Source organism: Syngnathus typhle, linkage group LG8, assembly GCF_033458585.1.
Source record: "Syngnathus typhle isolate RoL2023-S1 ecotype Sweden linkage group LG8, RoL_Styp_1.0, whole genome shotgun sequence".
Taxonomy (NCBI): Eukaryota; Metazoa; Chordata; class Actinopteri; order Syngnathiformes; family Syngnathidae; genus Syngnathus; species Syngnathus typhle.
In genome coordinates, this window is record NC_083745.1 from 11,496,556 (window position 1) to 11,517,748 (window position 21,193).

Below are 21,193 nucleotides of genomic sequence, written 5' to 3' on the forward strand. Positions count from 1 at the left end.
TTAGACATCAGATATTCTAAAATTGCCAGGTGCACCAAAATAAAATGTGTACAAAATAAATCCACCGCAGTTTGATGACTTAAACGAGAGCATCCGTTGTTGCGCACGTTTGTGCCAATTTGCACGGCGAGTCCTTCGTCGCCTCTGGCCCAGGAATCCCGCAAAGCAGATGGACTGAGCGAGCTCATAAAAGATGCAGAGTTATTAAGCGTACAATCTGCGCCGTCTTAGCGAGCAAAATCGACAGGCTCCAGCAGAATGCCAAACATCGCACGGACCGAAAGCGCCGGTCGCCCGCTGAAATATTCATGCTGCCATCATACTCGGAAGGACGATCATTTTGACAGCGCTGAAAAGACTTGACCGCGCGTGTGAGTGAGAGCTTAAATGGCAGGCAATTTGTGCAATGAGTAGAAAAAATAAATATGTTCCTTGAAAATATTAGAAAAAAAAAAAAAGTGAATGTGTTGCGGATTCACACAAGCGGCAGACAAGTGTATCATCGAGGCCAGTGTCTATTTAAGAAGCCTTGGCAGAGGTCACGTCAATAAGCATCTCTGGCTTTCGCTCTCTCGCTGCGTCGTTCCAGACCCGACAAACGGAGAGACGAGCGATGCACAACTGCTGTTTGAGGCCTCGCCTGGCTTAATGGAGAGACGGAGCTTTTCATTTCCTCCGAGGCCACCCGCGCTCATTGTTTAACCGCCCCTCTCGCTCCCCTCCCTCCCTCATCTTCCGTGGAAAAACACATTATGGCACATTCCAGAAATAAAATAACACAAATTATTAACTGACGTCGCAGTGCGCCGACGCTGAATGCGATTAGGACGCGAGGAAACATCTCTTTCGCTCTATCGCCTTCTACCGCCCCCCTCCCTCCACCCATATTCAAATTCGAGGCATGCTCATACATCTAATAGATTTTTCCACCTCGGCACACAATTTACTGCTTACAGATTTAGAATTCGCTGGCTTCCGGCCAGCAGTCAAAACGGAATTAATGATATGAGAGGGGTGGGGGAGGGGGTTAGCCTGTGATTCTCCTCCACATTCTAATGAAGATGCTGCCATGCGATAATGGCAGCCTCTCAGTAACATCAATGACGGCAAGGTACATGATCAATATTAACTAACCAATCCAGGTTCTCCGATTGAACTCCATGCTCTGATTCCCATTGGACCGCAAACGCACCACAGCCGTCATAGTGTCTGTCACTGTTAGCAAAAGCACACAGCAACACACACATAAACTGAAGATGTGCCGATCCAATACAATCAGACCGACACAATATGAGATCTCAATATTCTCCGATTCTCCACGCATGCACGATTAGCAAGTGGCTGACCACGCCTTGCGCGAACCGACCAGTGGTTTGGCGATTCTGTTTACAATGCGCTTTGTAATTAATATTGGACAATCCCACGGCATAGCTGAACGTCTCTCACGGCACACCAATGTGTGCTGAGTACAGTGTCAGCATTTTTTCTCTTCAAAAACTTCTCCATCACTGTCACTATCGACTCGTCTCGCTATCCACAATGACAACGTCGCTGTCAATGCTACCTGCACGGGCATCCCATATACCTGCCGCTGCATCCATGAGTCACCAATTTTCTCGTCTGCAAGCACGAGGCAAATCGCTACCTGCGGCTGCCACCTTCTGATATGGAAGATATGATTACTCTGCCGGGCACTACACCGCACAGGCGCACAAATTGGAGAATTTCCCACGGCACCCCTGACAATATTTTGCGGCACCCCGGTTGAAAAACACTGCTGTACAGTATGTGAACCCACAAAGTAAACAAAAGTCTTAACATAAAATGGATTGTACGCGTGTGTCCGCGCACGTGCCTTTAAGAGGCGGGGCCTGGTGGGGTGGCCTGTGGGTGAGCATCTGCTTGTGAGCTGTGGCCGACAGCAGCTCCAGTGTGAGTGAGCTTCCGGTGCTGTTTAATGTGATGATGCCTTGTTCATATTTTTAGGAAGAAACATGGCTGCAGGCAAGCAAATCATGGTTCGATATGAGCTCTTTAATCTTGGCTGGATTTGGGATTTTGTGGCGTACGGATGCTCACGAACAGTGTGTTTCCGTCACAACAAAGCATTACTCTTGCTTGCGTATCTTTTTTCTCCCTGCTACTTCCTCGGTCCGCACACGATAACGACCCGAAAAGCTCGCAAATACGGTGTCGCCGTTGTCGTCGAGACAGAGGATGGCATCTGCCCGGCGAGCTTATCGCCATTGCCGACCGGTGCGAACGCTCTGACACAATCTGGCCTCCGCATCAAATTGAAACGTTACGACTGAAATATTGTTGGGATATCCGCGCCAATGTGTGCGCGTTTGTGTAAGTGTGTGCGTCTGGCGCACAGATCAGATAAAACATTGAAGAAAAAAAATGGAATGTGGTGATATCACTGTGGGCCTTCATACTCAATTAGTCTTCTGTACTCGTGAGCAAATCAAGTCATGATTCCTCCCTTTCCCAACGTGGTAAATTACAAGGTTGAAATTGTGACATTTCATTATTCTATATGGAAAGAATGGGTCAGATGGCGCTGGGTTTTTTTTTTCTTTCCCATCTTTTCTCACAGAGTTGTGGCTCTCCTGCAACACGAATGTGTCCAAATAAAGTCATAGTGCTTAAAAAAGCTGTTTTGGGAATCATTTCCATATGCAACATTTCCACTGGGGAATCCTGAGAAAACTGCATATGACGGGATGGGAAAGCGCAAAAGCCACAATAATCACGACTTACTGTTTGCAGCAGTGGTTCCTTATTTTCTTATCTCAAATGATAAATTTACAAAACTCTTTGTTCTGAAAAAACATACAGAACCGTTTCAAAAGCAAAAGGAAACATCTACTGTACGTCTTGCCGCCCACACGGGTAACGACGCGCTTCCTGTACCACATCGCTCCAAGCAACGAGCTGATTAAGGCAGCCAGTTTAGTCGAGGCCGTTTGCTGATCATTTCCATTTGCCTCCATTTCTTTTTCAGACGTGCGCGTATGCGCATTTGTATTTTATGTTACTGGCCCAGTTACGCCCGCAGTGAATCAAAGGCCCCGCTAAGTAAATTCATGCCGAGATAGTTGGATTGAAAAAATTGCAAAACTACAGTGAGCGAGATGAAGTCGCTGCGCATATGAGGTCGAAACAGTGTAGCAATCTGCTATGTTATCATGCAGATGGCCGAGACATCCGCAGCAGGAAAAATGCCTGCAAATGAGGCTTCTCTTTTTTTTTTTTTTTTTTTTTTAAAACAAAGACAATGTTTGATCATCCCAAAAATCTCTGTCTTTTTCCATTTCAATTTATACAAAGGGAACATATGCACCGTACGTGACAGCGAGCGTCCATCATTTAATCCTACATCTAACGCGAAGGTCAGCCATTTTAAGTGATATTAGCTCGGCGCACGTCCTTCAGTTCAATTCACCCGAAATTACCTCTTTAATGGAAGAAGTCCCCGTGCGCACAAGCAGCAGCGTGCTACATTAACGTAATGCACCAAAAGCATCAATTATGCAAAGCGGTGTTAAGTCGCGAGCCGCTACAGTTAGCGGACGGGCAGGCATTGAATGCATCCATTTCGGACCGGATGCTGCCCAAACATGGAACGCTTCCATCCTTGAATGATAATGGCTCACTCATATTACCTTGGGTGGGAACATAGAATTCCATGAAAATATTCATTTTTCTGTGAATTACATGATGTCGACGTGGACATGTGAGCAGCAAAGTAGCATTTTTCTCTTCAAAGAAATGACTTTATCGCATATAATTTACAATTAACTCGTGTATAAAATAGTCATTTTTACTACTAATATTTTTCTTCGACATTGTATCGAATAATGGCCAAATATTTAGATCTTATGAGTATCATAAAGGGCCGCAGCTCATTTTATCATTATTTGTTTTTGTTTTGAGTTTTTTAGCCAGCCAGGCAGGCAGGCAGCCAGCCAGCCTGTCTCAGCAGATACTTCCTTGAAGTTCCGCCTTGCACTCTATACGAATAGAAAGCAATTTCGGCAGGCGGCAATAAAAAGAAGGAAGGAAGAAAAAAAAAAAGAGCGAATCAGGCCAGTTCTCTGGGGAGAAATAAAGGGGCAGAATGTAAACTTGCCTGGTAAGCCATCCCCGGCGGATTGCACTGTAAAAAGAAACCTTAATGCGCACTCCGATACAACGTCAACTGAAAGACGAGGGGAGGGGGGCATTTTGCATTACTTGATTAAACGAGTCGGCATTGTGGATGATGTAAGCGCTGCAGCATTTACTCTTTTCATCTTGTTGGAGGATTGTACTTGGCCCTTTTCAAGGGCTCATTCAAGCAGATGCAACAAAATACACTTGGCAAATAATAGAGAAAGGTTTTATATACACAAAGTGGTGGGAGTTTATGCCGATTTTTTTCCAGTTACATTTTAATTACTGTTATTTTGTGTTCTTTATTAAAAACAGGTTACAAAAATGAGGGTGCTGTTTTTGGATTTCATTTCTTTTCACTGGGAAATTTTGATTTGATATATACGATGACGTTAAGTTTGGTCCCAAAAGCAATGAAACTTGCAATCGAATAGTGTGTGTACAATTTGTTTTGGTACTCTGCCATTTCGCTCATGTGAATGTGCCTGGGCTCAACAAAGGTTGGGAATCACCTAGCTAATACGATGAATGCAGCTACGCTACCTTTTGTTAGCCACCTCTGGTGCCTCATTTCGGTTGATTTATTCAAACCCATGTTGGGTTTGCAAGCAAATCCCACATGAAAGCTATCATTTGCCACATAATGGCTACACTGGTGATGCCAGCGTCTATTTTAAGCCGGTCGGAGCCTTCGCTTGTGAATTCAAAGCTGAGTTTCAGAATCACGCCGCCAATCAATTATCCGCCTCGCAGGTTTAAAAGTCACCCGCTCCCGAGAATGAATCGCACCATTTCTGCTCTTACTGAGAGAGAAGGCGGAGGAGGCGTTTTACATGTCACACGCGTGTTAGTTAAACAGTGTTTTTTTTTTTTTTTTTTTTTACATGCACTGAACGTTGATACATAACTACAGAACAGCTCACTTAAGTCCCCACTGGCAGCTTGCCAGGGAAAGTTAGGGGGGGAAAAAATGTTTTCCCTCAACAACAATGGTAGGCATTATTGCTTTTTAACGGCGGGATAGTTGTAAGCCAGCCAGAGCGAGCGGTGGTATATCGCTGCAGTATCCTGTGGCGGCGGTGGCGGGGAGGGGACAATCTCGTTCCTCTCGTGGAGAATAACAAACAGCAAATGCATCATTCAGGTAATAACGCTGAGCCACCACCGTATATCATCGTCGGTGATGTCGTCAAACGTCGCCATGGTCAACACACTCCTGCTCTTACAGCATCAATATCTCATTGGTTCTCTTCGGCGGCCTAAATGTTATATTTCGATGCAAAAGCTTTATGTGCGAGTGTGTGTTTTTTTTTTTTTTAATCTGACTCACTTACAAAGCTGGAGGCAACAAACAAATGTTCAAGCATCCAAGAGTCTTAAATTGGTGTCATCGGAACGGGTCTCTTGAGATTTTATACACAAATGATTTACAAGCGTAACTGAATGTAGGTCATCAAAAAAAGCATCTCTTGACATTGCAAACTGAGATTCTTGATATGGATCAAGGGCAGAGCGCTTCATTTAACTCTAACTACTATTTGATTAAAGGAGATGTAAAAAGGATTTTCCTGCAAAATAAAAAAAAATGACAATGTCTTCATAGCAGATCTGACATTTTGGGGTCAAAATTAAGAATAAAGATTTACAACAAGTTTCATCACCAGAGAGACTGCAGTCATATTGACACTTGGATGTAGCAGAGACACAAATGTATCTCGATGCGGTTCTTTTCTCAAATGCCAGAAATCCCGCGCTCACAAACACATCTAAACTGGATTGATTTTTTTTTTGCAACAAAGCATCCCTTATTGATTCTGCCCTGCTTCTCGGTATTTTTTTTTTTTCTAGTTTTTGCATTTGCGATGAGAGCAATGTGGAGCAATCAAGGGCATTAGCGCAGTAGACATTAAACACACGCCGAGAGGCGTGCGCGTTCTCCTTGGAATTCATCAATAGAGCCGTTAGAGAGCCTTGTTTTTCAAGAAGCTATTTAAAAATCATCAAAGGATTATGAAAGCAGAGATATGGATTTTAATGGGATGGCCAAAGATGGATACACTGAGTAATGAATCCACTGTTTTGGTGAGCTTGATGTGCCATTCTGGCCAAATGACGACAGGGTGTATTTACTTAACTGCAACATGTCATGTCCTTTGCAATGATTACATTGTTAGAGCCAATCGCTTCCTCTCAACGTGCGTCGCCGAGGCTTTATGTTGCGCTTTGATTGATGAAACGCTGCGTGACATCCGATTGTGTACACGATGAACGCACGCGTGGTCATTCGAGCACAAAATATAGGGCAGATGATGAGTAGGTAGGAGGCACACTGCCACCACTCCTAAACGGTCTCAGGCAACAAGCTGGTAGAATTGTCCTGAAAAATGCTATCATATCGGTGGCGTAGCTTCGCGCAACGAGAGCAATTGTCAATTAGTCTACTATAGAACAAAACATTAGCCCAATGTCAAGAAGTGTCTCATCATGTGTGATTAACAGTTGCCAAATGCTTCCAAACAATCCACTAATCAACCAAGTCAAGTTTATTTGTATAGCCCTAAATCACAAGCAGTCTCAAAGGGCTTCACATAGACAGAAATTGACAATTATTCTCAAAGCATCACCTGATCTTAAGCTCCCAAACCAGAGTTTAGTAAGCTTTGCTGCTTGGCATCATCCCAAATAGAATCACAAAACGTGGCCGTGTACCCTTTCCAGATAACAATAAACTTAATGTAACACCAAAATGGCAACCTTAAAACATCATCACAAACAAACAAAAAGTTAGAAACTGAGTTGCACTTTTAGCATTATTATAGCCTCTGATAGCATAGAAAAATCATTTTGGTACAATTACACAAGAATAACCACAAAATAGTGTTTATTCCCTTTCCCTTACTTGTTAGCACAAGCAGCAATTAGCCACTTGGGCTTTTTTAACCGCAATACGTGCAAATAGACAGATTGTATAGATGGCAAGTTCACATCCTGATTAAAGCAATGAAATGCTACTGAAGATTTCATCAAGTGTTCACTCACCGAGTCGTACCCGCTCCCGCTGGACATCCTTGAAGTTGAGTCCGCTGGTGAGCGTGCTCTCGCGGTAGCGGTGGAGCGCCTCGCGGCGCCCGTTGGTACCCAACTCGCGCAGCACCGAGGCCTTGAGGGGCTCCGCCTTCAGGCCGTGCGCCCATCCCGAGAAGTCTGGCAGCGTCCACTTGACCAGATCCTGGAGGCGCACGATCACCTTCTCTGACACGGCGATCACCTCGTGCTTAGAGCGGAAAAACAAAAAAGCCATTTAAGCAATTATGCGGCTTCAAACAACTAAATGTGCATAATTTGACAGTTGCTTTAATTTATATTTATTCATTTGGTAAATACAGCTGAATTGTATTAAACTGTTTCTAAGGACGTTTACATTATTTATTTATTTTTATAACGTTCATAGTGGTTTGTACTGAATTTTCCTGTGGAATGCATTTGAATTGAATTCAATAAGTAAAATTCTTTTATTGTTCTATAGCATTCATGTTTTAACTGCACAATATTGCAGTGTCTTAAAAGACTTAAAATTGTTTAAAAATAGAACCTCTGCTTAGCTGTTTTGTATCATGTTGGGTATGATGGTGATTACTTGGGGGGGGTGGGGCGCTAAGATTTTATTTTATTTTTTTATTACGGTGCTTGGTTTAAAAGGTTTGCAAATCATTGTACAAGAATATCAAAATGCCTGGCGGGATGTGTGGCATACGCAGCATGAGAAGTGAACGTGATGTGAGGACTCAAATCCGTTTGATTTGGTTTAATAATTCAAAGTAGTGCAGTTTCGTTTGAAGGCCTAATAATGGCGGGCGCGCTTGTTCCTGACAAAAGAGTGCACCGGAAGACAGCTATTACCCAAAATCTGGAGGACAGATGTGCTAGGGGGGGTTGCAGACAGGCAACACGAATCACAGCCATTGAGGCTGCGAGGCAAAAGCAATGACAATATAATAACCACAAAAATATATACAAGCTCGAGCCCTTTGTCGTACGTGCGAGCTGCAACTGAATGAATGCGGCTCAATTCACTTTTATGGCCATGGCGGCGAATTTCATTTTTCCTTCTTGAGCTAGCAAATCTCTCAATCTCTCAACTCAAGCAATGCCCTGTTGTCATATCCACGGATAATGTAATAAAAACACACGGATCATATATTTGAGTTATAAAAGACGAATCTGGTAGCGGAGATATACTAGCAAGAGGTCAACGCAGCTCCATAAAACACTGCTTAATTTACCCATTTATGGCCAATGTGCGTCAAATACATTATGTGGACTCAAGTACTGCCACTTTTAAGATGGACGCTTACCAATGGCCAAAATTAGGATTGTCTAAAGACTAATCACGTCATTGTTGTTGTTGTTCTTTGGACAGCACGAGAGTTGAGACTCTCAGCAGTGCCGAGTGAGTAATTTCACATCAGCACTTAGTGGACACTTGTTTAGGTACACTTGCAAACTCCAAAGAGCAGCATGTTGCCTTTCCAAAGCAGATAATGATGAGTTTAGAGCAAAAAAATGTAAACCTCTCATTTTGGCTTTCTTCCCCTCTCTCTTCTCCATTTCAGTCACATTTCCGTAAAAGCAAAAAGAACACATTGTCAAAACAAACTTCCCGGCGTTCTCCCGGAGTGCTCTGTCCAAACAATTACCCATATTCAGTTCTCACATTAAGCTGCGCAGCGCGGCCGTATCAAATCCCGGCCAGTTTTCGAGCCGGTATTGCCTTATATAGAAAAAAAAAGGCCTGCGAGGGACGCTTGATAGAGCTGCTGTGCCTCCCTCGCTCGCTCGCTAAGTAAAAACATCAAACATGGCTTTTTTTTTCCCCCTCTTTCGCTCATCTTATAATGAGCTGTCTGGAGCTGTCAAGTGGTGGCGGGTGGCTGTAAGCAACTTTTCCTTTCGATGACAAACCGACGGAGGGAAAAAAAGACCGTTGCAATAACGTGTCGCTAGCAGTAAATACCATTCAGCCCCGCGGCCAAAAGCCGCTTCATGTGCTCAAAATGAGCAAGTCTGATGTCAGGCGGCGTCATAATAACTCTGAACATCCAAACGGCAGCGTAATTAAAAAGCACGTTGGAGCGTATAGTATATTTCTGCTATATTGCCTTCCATGGATATTCATAATCATCATCGTGTTGTTGCAGCGGTGTTAATACATCTCGCTGTTTTGTGCTCGAGTAGCGGTGATGATTCATAATCACAATGAGCTTGCCAAATGCAGCTTCAAATTACAATTCTTTTTCTCTGAAGATTATTTCCTTGTCAAATTTACACTTTCGTCTCACCATCTCATGGCTTTGTGCTGACGTGAATTGTGCTTTCTCGCCAAATTGCACAAGTGTGCATAACTCGACAGAATCCGTCTGGAAAAAGAAGGTCAATCTCGCCATTACTTTTGCTGTCGTATTTTTCGATGAAGTGTGAGATGTAGTCAGGAGGTTGGACTGTAAGAGAGTAGTGACACCAAAAAGCCACCAGCGAGTCAAGTTACTGTACGCCTCAAGTCCGCGGCGCCCTAATAAAACGCAAGAACTTGGAAGGTGGAAAAAAAACTGGACAATTTATTACTTTCACCATCTGCGGCATTGTGATGACATTGTAAATCAGCGCAAAAACAAAAAGAAACTGCATTTACTGTCGCATAAAATCTTAAAGAGAGAGGATTTATTTGGAAAATAAATGTTTGGCATGCCTGGTCACGCTCCAGAAAATCATTGGCGAGGCACATTCTCGAAAAGAACAACAACAAGACTTTAAAGCAACAGGTTGCGCAACAGAGCAAGGAACCATATTTAGTAGCTTCCAAAATGCAAACGCTTGCTTCATGCATGGCAGTAAAGCTCAAGCGTAAATTCTTTCTTCAACTATTTTTCAATTTCATTAAGCGTAAATTCTTTCTTCAACTATTTTTCAATTTCATTTAAAACAAAATTTGTAACAAAAAATCATGACAATCTCATCTCAGTGTTTTTAAAAGTGAAGACAACTTGCAAGAAACATGAAAACAGAATTTGCCTTCACGGGCCACATAAAATGATGTTGCGGGACGGATTTGGCCCCCGGGCCACGGGTTTAACACCGGTGCACTAGCCGGACTTTACTTTGTGCCTGCGTTTCTTTCTGCCATGAATAATTCGTGTCAATACTGCAGCAGCATAACATTACTCAGGAACCTGATTGCTTTGATGGGGCATATGATGGGGTATAATGTAACTGAGTGGACTGAACAGACATTTGCTGTTCAAGCATAGATTTAAAAAAATCTCATCAAATAAATGAATGAATGAATGAATGAATGAATGAATGAATGAATGAATGAATGAATGAATGAATGAATGAATGAATGAATGAATGATAAACGAACGAACCCTCCCCGGTGCCTGCCATTTTGTTGGAATTAAACTCTCCGGAATAGCCCGACTTGAAATCCCCGCCTCAGAAATGACGCGACACCTCGAAATATTTCAAAGGGAGGGAAAATAACTGTCGCACAGAAAATGCCATGAGTTACATCACACAAAAAGGGGACATTTTTTAAGTAAAACAGCAAGTCAAGGTCCAAGTCCACTTTGACTATAAGGCATTCTACTAATTGCCACCTACTGCCTACAGTACAACACATTCACAGAAGGGGCCTTTTGGGGGCTCTCAGTGAGTGGGCGTCTTTCACACACACTCACACACACACACACACACAGAGGTGCTGTCACGCTGCAAAGGTTTCAGCCTGCTGAACTTCTGAGAGGTCAGCTCAGGAATTTAGCAGGCCAGAGGAGATTAGTAATTGAGTAATGGACATGGTGACACCGACAATGGGGGGGTTGGGGGGTGGGAGAGTGCGGGAGAGAGCGAGAGAGTATGAAACACAATAAGAGTTCATTATCTATCTTCTCCTCCACATGACTGACCTTGGCCCGACTAGCCCAAAACAAACTTTACTGGGAATTAATAAAAAAATAAATAAATAAAAAAAGAGAGAGAAGAGCCAGGAATATTACGACGTCTTCGATTTACTTCACATCAACTTGGGACTTTACGCAATCGACTTGCTTTCTTGGCATACGACGATTGAATTCTTGTCAAAGCGCAACTCAAATGCCGCTTGATCTCATCTTTCATTCACAGATACCATGAGGTCGTTTTCAAAAGCAAACAAGTTTTCAAAGGCTTGTGTGTGAGGTGTCAGAAGTTGTAGGGTGATGCTGCAAAAAAGCAAAAAAATAACATAAGTGCTTCGTCAGTCACTTTTGGAATTTTGCAGCTTTGTAGCCTGCAGTTTGACATCCTGCTTCCAAGCGAGACAACAACATGGGCCAAAGCTTCACACACAGGAAAGCCGAATGCAACCGCAATATTTGATCGCCCCTAAATAATAAATTATTTTTAAATTTAAAACTCAATCAGTTTAAAAAAAGATAAAGAAGAAATTTTTTTACAAGGTACAGAAATGAGGGTGTTTGAGTATCACGGGGTGCTTAGTATTTATTTATTTACGTTTCTTTGTTGGTTTTTGTTTGTCTGTCATTGTTTTTTTCACGCTGTTTTTTGTTTTTTATTTTGTTTATTTTTATCATTCAGGTATCTTTGTGTTGTATTTGAGGCATGTATGTATGTTAAATGTTTGTGTGTCAGACATATGTATGTATTAATATTGTGTAGGTATATGTTTAGTGTTCTGGCGATCAGCAGGTGGAAGATAATTTAGTAATTTAGTATTTTGTTGGAATAAGTGAGGCAAAATGATTTATGGCTGGGTATTTAGGATTATTAAAAGGCGGTGGGATTAAATCAATTATACTTGATTTATGGTTTCCTTTGTGGTTATATCTTGATTGCTACTCTTTTAGTTTATGTGTGTATGTGTATATATATATATGTATATACGTATATATGTATATACGTATATATATATATATATATTTGTCTTGTCATTTGTGTACAGTAATCTTATTTATTTTTCCACGTTTGAAATAAACGAAACAAAACGAAAACTCCTCAAATTATCACTTTGTCCTGGTAATTACTCTTCTAAGTTTACAAATTTATTCGGTAAAATGAATGAAAATTTGTTGAACGCTGCTAAAGTGGAGAAATTCATAGTTATTTCCATCGTTTTTTTTTGTTTTGTTTTACTGACACCATTCTAAAAAGCTGGTAATAATTGACATGCTATTTCAGCAATGGCAAAGAATTCACTTGAGGGAAGTGTTGCAAGTTAATGACTAGCTATGCGGGCAGGCATCAGTACCACCTCCTCAATTCCAGCCATTGTTGTGCCAATGAGGAATTTGCAATTTGTAAATTGCACACAGGACGAGGAAGCGCCGTCGCCGAGGTTCACATTTACACTCGCCCGCCCATTCAACGCGCAATCCATCAAAATGCCGCACGGCTAAGCCACTTAGCTCAGCCAGTGCTTCCCACATGCCTGAATTAGCCATTCAGGGCTCCTTTTATTCCCTACTCCCCCCGACCTTTCGGAAAAGAAAAGAAAAAAATAATAATCAAAAGAGCAGCAAATGAAAACAATCTCATTTTGCTACAAGTACAGTGTGGAACACGCGTGTGTGGAATAGCGCCATAACGTTTGGCACGACAATCAATGTAAGCAAGCGAGTGAGCGTCAGCTGGGAGGAAGCGAGAGGTCACAAGGAATCAAAGGTGATTATGAAAAGGCATTAACATAATGCGATGCAGAAATATTGGCCGAGCTGGGGGGAGGGGAGGTTATAATAAAAATAAAAACTCATCTAAATATCTGCTTTGTCATTGAGAACTTGAAATTGTTTATGGACAAAGGAGAAAAATGCATGAAAGGATGAATACTGATGAAGTATTATTCATGAGAATTTAAAAATTATATTCAGGTATATCCCTAATTGTTCCAAAATATTTAGGGTTAAAATAATCCATGTTTTGTTTCTTTTTCAATGCAATTATAACGGGCATCAATTATTTTTACTATTAGCCGGCCACTCGATTTTCATTCGGCGTGTGGGGATTCTCAGTCGTCGGGGTCACGCCGATAAGCAAAGGTCAAATTGAATTGGACTTGATTTGGGAAGATGTTGAAAAGGAGTTGCGTGGGCAATGACACTATTGGGCTAGCGCTGCATTAGCAAGAGCGTGCACGTCAGTTAACGCCTGCGTGGAGGGGCCCCGGCCGAGGGTCGCTCATAACGGCCCAGCGGCTTGGCACAAAAGGCTGTTTAAAGGGCGGGAGGGGGGGCTCAGCTGGTGGTGGCGGGTAGGGGGGCTGGAAAACAAGGCTGGCTGGGCCCCCGGCATACAATGAAGAATAACAAGAATAACACCCCCCGCCCCCATAGTGGACTTTATGGTGAGGTCGTATTAAAGACGTTAGTGGTTGGCGTACAAAGTGAAAATTGAGGCCACGCTGATAAGAAAGTGTCATAAATGTTATGAAAGTCAAGTTGACATCCACCATTACTGCTGCTGCTGTTTGGTCTGTGCTAATAGAAAAACATTTGTCCTAAACACTTGCACTTGATGACAGCCTTGTTCAAATATTGACACAAACATGACAAAAGCAAGCTGTTTTTAGACTAATGTGGTACCCCAAAGTTTCTCTTTTCAATCAAATTAGGACATTTTCCCCCCTGATCGAGCATGACATTATATTCTCGCAAAAGCAAACTGTTACTTTGAAAACAACATCTCATCTGTATTCAAGATTTCTTTTTTGACCGGACCATTTTATGACATACGTCAACAATATGGCATGCTCACAATTCTTGTAATATTTCCTCGTTTCACCCCCCTCCCACGCCATATTGTAAAAATAATCTTTGTGATTCAACAAGCAACAAAGCCAGCAGCTTTTGAAATGTGTCTGCTGTGCAAAATGGCACAAATGGAATTCTAAGTGGCTACATTGACATCATGCGCCACATTCATTGCGCTCATTACAGGCCAATGAAAAAAAAAAAAAGAATGTAAGTTGCTATTCGTGCAGGGGTCAGCGGGCGAATGTCAGACGGCTTCGAGTTACAGATTTACACGGGTAAGCGACTCGTCGGCCATTAATCGAACCCTCGTGAGGACACTAAAAATGTCAGTCCTCCTACTGACGTCCTTACATTTTCCCACACGGGCACACTGAGAAGAAAACCAAGGTTTTTTTTCCCAAAATCGCGTAAATCATGACATATTTTTCAAATAAAACAATTAATTTCTTGGCAACTTAATGCATTTACTTATTTTTTTGTAGTAGAACGGCAAGGTTATCCCACACCAAGTTTAAATATTTCTTTTCTATTATTTAAAGTACAACTTTTTTCTGTTCCTCATACTCGTATGACATTAGAGTGAACGAGTTTACGATAGGGACCGGCCCACAAACCGTGGAAATGCGCACAAATAAATGCCGAGCGATGAATAGTCGGACCCTAACAATGAAAGCCTTATTATTGCAATATTACATTTTTTAACTAGTTTTTTTTCAGAGAACGTCCATTTACTTTTGACGACTTTTCATTTTCATCAATTCTGAGCCACGATCACCCCTCATAAACACCAAAAGGTGAGTAATGTGAGCTTTCAAATAGCTGAAAATGTAATTCCCCCTTGCCGTGTTGACATTTTCCCACAGTGGCAAATTTCAACAGCCCTCCCTCTCCCCCGCCCCTCCGCTCCCAGCTCATGTTTGTTTTTGGGATTACACGTTGCATCTGTAAACGCTCGGTGCTGACTCAGATTAGCATCACGGGGCAAAGTCGGCGTTTGGCGAAGGTCGCCAAGGCCTCCGCAGCTTGTCGGCTCCGGTCCACTTCCTCTTTGTGTTGTAACACACAGTGGACAGTAAAGAGCTCCCATTCGCTGGATGCACTTGAACGCAACCCCCTCCCAACACTCACCCACGCAAAAATGCTCTTCAAAGCTTTAAGGCCATGTGATGCAAGATGCTGCATAATTCATGCAAAGCGAGAGGAGGGAGGAAATTGCTTTTTGGTATCATATCGTCTTTTTTTTAATGCCCCATCATCATTTTTCCCCCTCAAAGAGGAGAACTCTTTTCTCTTTTGTTGGGTTCACATCAAATGTGCTGGCTGGGCTGATAAGATAGTTTACGGACATACGCACACAGAGAGGAATGTAAGCTAAGCTTAATAATATACACGACACAAATCAGGGGAAATGTGTCATGCCAGAGAAGTGCAGTCATTTGTGTTTTTTGTAGAGCAGGAAATGGAATGGATGCAATCTAAAGGATTGCCAGAAAAAGGTTTGCTTTGTGCATAGATGAGATGTTCTTCTTGTCACAGTTCCAAACGTCACGCATTGCTTCAGAAACCTAAAACTCTATTTACGCCAGTGCTTCTCAATTATTTTCTGTTACGCCCCCCCCTGGCAAGAAGAAAACTATTCGCGCCCCCCCTCCCCACCGTGACTATCCTAACTTGTCTTGTAAGTCGTAAAATGTTGCTTGTCGCAAACGTGACAGAAGTAACAATGAGAGCGCCACTGCCCCCTGCTGTAGTAAACGCGCAATTACACTTTATTCTAGTACTGCCAAAAAAAAAGCCTGTTCCCCAGGGTCACAGGCGCCCCCCCAGGAATAGCACCGCGCCCCCCTTGGGGGGCGCGCCCCACTATTTGAGAAGCACTGATTTACGCAATGTGATATTTTTAATGTTGTTCTTGCCGTACTTGGACTTAATTATTACAACATGGTAATATTTAAAATTTATATTTTATTTTTATTGTATTATTTTGTTGCTCAAATCAGGGGTCACCAACACGGTGCCCGCGGGCACCAGGTCGCCCCGTGAGGACCGCATGAGTCGCCCGCAGGACTGTTCTAAAATTAGCGGCACTTGTCAGTGAGCTGCATCTATTTATTTTAAAGTCAAACCTCGGTTTTCGAACGTCCCGGTTCTCGAAGAAATCGGAATTCGAACAAAAAATTAGAGATTTTTTTGCTACGGTTGTCGAACAAAATTCGGAGGTCGAACCTCGGGAGATGAGCAGGGAGGACCTGAAAAAACCCGACCGTGCGGCGCGGATGCAGACTGACTCCGTTGTTATTGTATTTTCGTTACTTTGAGGATTGTATTAACCCCCTAATCGTCCTCCAAAGAAAGCGAGTGGGAGCAGTAAAGCCATCCGAAAACACAAAGACGCTCTTAAAGCAATGAGACAGTGAGCGCCCGGCGCGCTGCGGTTGCACGATCGGACTAAATTAAGCTCCCTGCGCACTGAGGTCCACTTCAGTTTTAGAAAGTACATCAGGACTTTAAAAATATTTTCTAAATTTCAGCGACGGCTCTGTCACAATAATGTGACCAGCGCGGTGCAGCAATTTCAGAACTGTGTGTCAAACTGGCACTGGCCCTTTGCCTTAATCAGTACCCAGGAAGTAGCTCTCGGTTTAAGAAAAGGTTGGTGACCCCTGCTCTAAATTCACCATTTTTCTTCAAAAACTGGTGAATTGAAATGTCTTTTTTTTTTGTCAGGCACTTAAATTCATTGCGTGTAAATAAATGAAAAGGGTCAAATAAACGTATTCTATCCAAATAACTTTCAGGTATTCAATTGAATTATTTCACTATAAACATTACATTTAAAACCGTGAATTCTTTTACAAGCAACCTTAGCTATTTCATCGATTTTCTATTCACTAGCCGGGCTCTTCCAGCTGGTATAAAATAAAAAGAAATCTCCATGAGAGCGACAAAAATTGCGGCTGGATTTTCCATTTAACTCTAAACAGTAGTTGATTCTTTTCACACTTGCCTGTACACATAAGAAAGGCGCTATGGGGGCAGCCTGACCATGGAAAAGATTATTTCCATAATTCCCCATTGAGGGCGGGTGAAAATGTCTGCGTTGGACCTTTCAGCTTTCAATGCGCTAATATTGCACAAGCGTGCCTTTAAGAGATTCCGAAATAATTGCAGCGTGTTAAAGGCCAAGAAGACATTTGGAGTGGAGGAATGGGAGCTTGTTCTGGTGGAGCTGATACCCACGGCTCATAATAGGCATCGGAGCGACAAAGATGATGGCTTGTGTAAGCTGCGTCGGGGGCCATAAATAGCCATGTTTCTCATGAAAGGGAAACGTGATAGGCGCGCTTATTACTCAAGAGGAAAGAATGCAAGTAAACCTTGAGCGGAAGACTTCGAGTACAAACACGGCTTTCTTTGTGCAGCGCTCGTGCACATAAACAAGACAAGAGAATCAGCGAAGAAGGAGGGAAGGAAGAACGTGCATGCTGAAGAGGTCCATTAAAGCGCCGTTGCAATACGAGAGCCAAAACAAAAACATCAGTACAGTACAGAGGTTGTTTTACGAGGTCCAACATCAATGTTTTGACATTGTGCCAACGCAAATTGTTTCAGCTGGCCAAATACACTCGACAGGTGCCAAACTCGATGCCCATATCATTTTTGGTGGCCCAATAAAGCTAATTGAGTGTGCCAACATTGTTTCTTGTTAAATAGACTAGTTTTTATTTTGGCAGAAAATTTGACCCAAAAATCAAAAAAAATTTACCAGAGACTCGGGCAATGTCCGATACCAGAAAGCATGTCAGGCCAAGACTGGGTTTATTTGAATTTACTGATCAAAGTTGCTGAGTCCAGCTTTTAATATTGAGATGGATGGCTGGCTGTTGGGCAGGGATTAATAGTTTCTCCTGTGGCTAGTGTACTTTTTTCAAATATAGTTACATTAAGCATAAGTAATGTAGTTGCATCTTAGTTTTGAATAACAGGCTCCTTGTTTTCACATGTTAAGATAAAACATTTACATTTAGATACTTTCACTTTCGGTTAACTTAGTAACCGATGCTGCGCTTAGTATTTGGACTTTAAACAAGATTGTGTAAAATATTAACATTGTGTACTTCCTAAAACTTCAAGGAGTTATTGAATTGTCAAAAATTTCATTCAATTTTATAGGCGGTGGAACTTTTTCTATTAAACTTGCACTTATTGGTGAATTTTTAGAATAAAGATGTCGTTTGTTTAAAATAAATGACGAGAGATAAAAAATAAATAACACGTGAATCTGAACAGCTACTGTTTAGTGAACAATTGCCCTTTTGTACAGTCCAAGTGTCCTCAGTATACAACGTCAATGTTCCAATAAACGACACCGATGTTTAATGTTACGAATGGTGCCAAAGAACACTATAGGGGAGCCGGGGGTCCTCTGTTACGAAAGTCCCGACATAAGACGTAAAGTTCAACGTTACAAACGGGGAGTCGTTTGTTTACCACGTCGGGGTCCTGCGTTACGCTACGTACGTCGACTTTGCACGCATTGCTTAGTGACCCTGAAGACTCGTTCTGATTTACGTACAAATCCCAAAACATAGCTGTCAATCGGTCGCTTACACGTATCCACACCATCTGCAAACCATGCAGCGCATTCTCATCTATTGTGCAATTTCCGCCTACCGAACGTCCACAACAATGCATTATGCATGCTTTCCGAGCGCAATACGGGTTTTATTCCCACGTCGAACGCTAGGCAAGTGCACACGCAGCACAATGGCGAGGAAAAAACGGCAAAGCACACATCGCCAAGTCAACTAATTAATGCACTAAATATGGCAGGGATCGGAATGAAGCACGGAGGGAGGGCAGGGAAGGAGGGGGGCGGTGGAAACAATTAAAGCCGCTGATGAATAAATATATTGGCCCCCTTACCTCTCCGTGGGAGACGTCGCGTCCCTGGGGAGTGTCCTCTGGTAGGAAATAAAGTTTTGAGCTGGACAAAAGTTGCCTGCTCGTCCTCTCCTCCCAGAGAAGCTGCAGCTCGGCAACGCACACGGGCTCGTCCGGCTTGCAGCGCACCAAGAAAAAGTCCCCAAGCGAAAGGATCCGAGCCTCGGCGTCCCGGCTCGCGAATTTGAAGGCTTTGTAGAAAATATACGGTCCGTGTAAGCCGCAAGACGAGCCCACCCACTGTGGAGAAAACACACACAATAAGAACACAAGCGAATACAACGAGTGGCTCAACAAACATGTCACTCACGCCGTCTTGTGTTTATTTTGGCCGCATGCTAAGCTATTAATAGCCGTTAAATGGACGGATGCGGATGCGACCGACGCCGAACGTACGATAAATGTCAAAGTTTGGCGACGGTCGGCCGTTTCGGACCCGGGACAGCCTCGCGGAAAGACGCGGTGGGGGCTAAGGTAAAAAGCGAGGTGGAAAGCAGAAGGGCTTCGCGGCGGCGGTTTTATTACCTTGAGTGAGTTCGGCTCCATCGCGACGTTCTGAATTGATTCAAGTCAACACGCTCTCCAAACTTGCTGGCTTGAATGGATCGCCGCAGGTCCTGGAAGGTACAGACAGTGAGCCACTTCAAAATAGCACCCGTTGGACTTTAAACAGCCATTTTAAATGTGTCGTTTCGAGTTCATGTGATGTGTTTCGACGTGTTTTACATGTCTGGCTCATTGCATAGTGTGTCTTTGCGAGTTAACATTATTTTGTATCCCCGCTATTAACCTTAAAAGCAATTTAGTCGCGATATCACGGCCGAATCGAGACATTTGATTTTCCATCCTACCAATTCTAATATTACTCTGCTTATTAGTACTACATATGACCCACCGTAATTTATCCGCCTCGAAAAGCTTAAATGGAGTCGATTGTAGGCTTTTTTGAAGCACCCCCTGTGTATGTGCCTTCCAGGACTGGTGTAAAAACGAGTGAGTATGAAAGCCCATTTCTCACATAATGACACACGCACACACACACACACACACGCACACACACACACACAGGCTGCCGACAAGAAACAATGTTACATCAAAGTTAATAGGCCCATCAAATGGTTCCGCAAAAGGCAATGAGAGACTCGTGATGTTCCGCCTTTTTTTTGCTTTTTTCCCACCAATGCAACCAGTTTGATTTAATTGTCCTAGCAGGAAATAAACAGCTTTATGTTTACAGCAATTTGTGTCAGTCAGAAAACCATAAACAACCTCTTGGGTGACTAATAAAACTCGTATGAAAATTTATCAGACCTATTTCCCAGTCCGATCCGTCCATCCATATAAATATACGAGGTTGTTATAACTAATTTCTCGTGTTTAATCTACGATCTATAGATCTATATATGTATCTATATAGCTATCTATATAAAGAGAGACCATTATGTTTATCAGTCGGGATGCTGTATTGGCTGATGTTTATTCGTGCGCTAACTACTGTGTCCACGGGGCGGCGCCGTTTCTTTACAAGTCATTTACACGCACGCTTAGATGTGTGCGCATACACGCATGCATGCCACTGGCAATGTGGATTATGCAACACGTTGTTTTTTTTCATCCCACTTGACGTAATTTGCAGGAGTGGATCAGACAGACAGACAGACAGACAGACAGACAGACAGGCAAATTAGGCAGGCAGATTATATACAAAAATGGATAGACAAATGGATGGACAGATAGATAGGTGAATAGATGGATAAATGAATTGGACATTTACACAATTAGGCTAACGACTTGTTAGTTGGCAACAATGTTGCTATTCTTTCCGAGCGTGCGTCCTTTTTGCGTTATCTGCTCTTGATTTCCCTCATCGTAGCAGCTTAATCAATGAGGTTTCATCAAATTGAATGGCGGCCTCCATAATGAGGTCCCCCCCTTGCTTAAATCGATGGCACCATTCCCGTTCTTATCGCCAGCATTTTCCGCGTGTCACGCGTCGAAAATCTCTATGCGGATATTGACGACAAAGTGCGCCGGGGGCGGGGGGGTTGTATGGGAATTTTGAAAGAGGAAAGGGAGCTACAACCCCTGCCAAGTGAATGTGAAAGTAGCGGCCTTTAAATGCAACCACACATGGGACTCCTACCTCAGGCTCATACATTGCTAACAAGCCTGCTTTTATTGTGCTGTTCTATTTTGATAGATTTGCAGGGGTTGGTCTGTTGAAAAAAAAGGAGCAGCAAATGAAACATCAATAAAAGACGCTTATTGGGTCGGACAGATTAATAAAA

General features: G+C 42.8%; 1 protein-coding gene across 1 annotated transcript in view; it reads right to left on the reverse strand.

Moving 5' to 3' along the window:
- arid5b (AT-rich interaction domain 5B) overlaps positions 1-19,953 on the reverse strand; it is a 56,290-nt gene extending 36,337 nt beyond the window's left edge. The window contains exons 1-4 of the mRNA XM_061286053.1: positions 19,801-19,953; positions 19,431-19,522; positions 18,888-19,145; positions 7,198-7,432 (exon numbers count right to left, since the gene is read on the reverse strand). Coding sequence (XP_061142037.1) covers positions 7,198-7,432; positions 18,888-19,145; positions 19,431-19,451 — 514 coding nt within the window. The 5' untranslated portion in view covers positions 19,452-19,522; positions 19,801-19,953. The remainder of the gene's footprint in view (positions 1-7,197; positions 7,433-18,887; positions 19,146-19,430; positions 19,523-19,800) is intronic.
- Between the last annotated feature and the right edge of the window lie 1,240 nt (positions 19,954-21,193).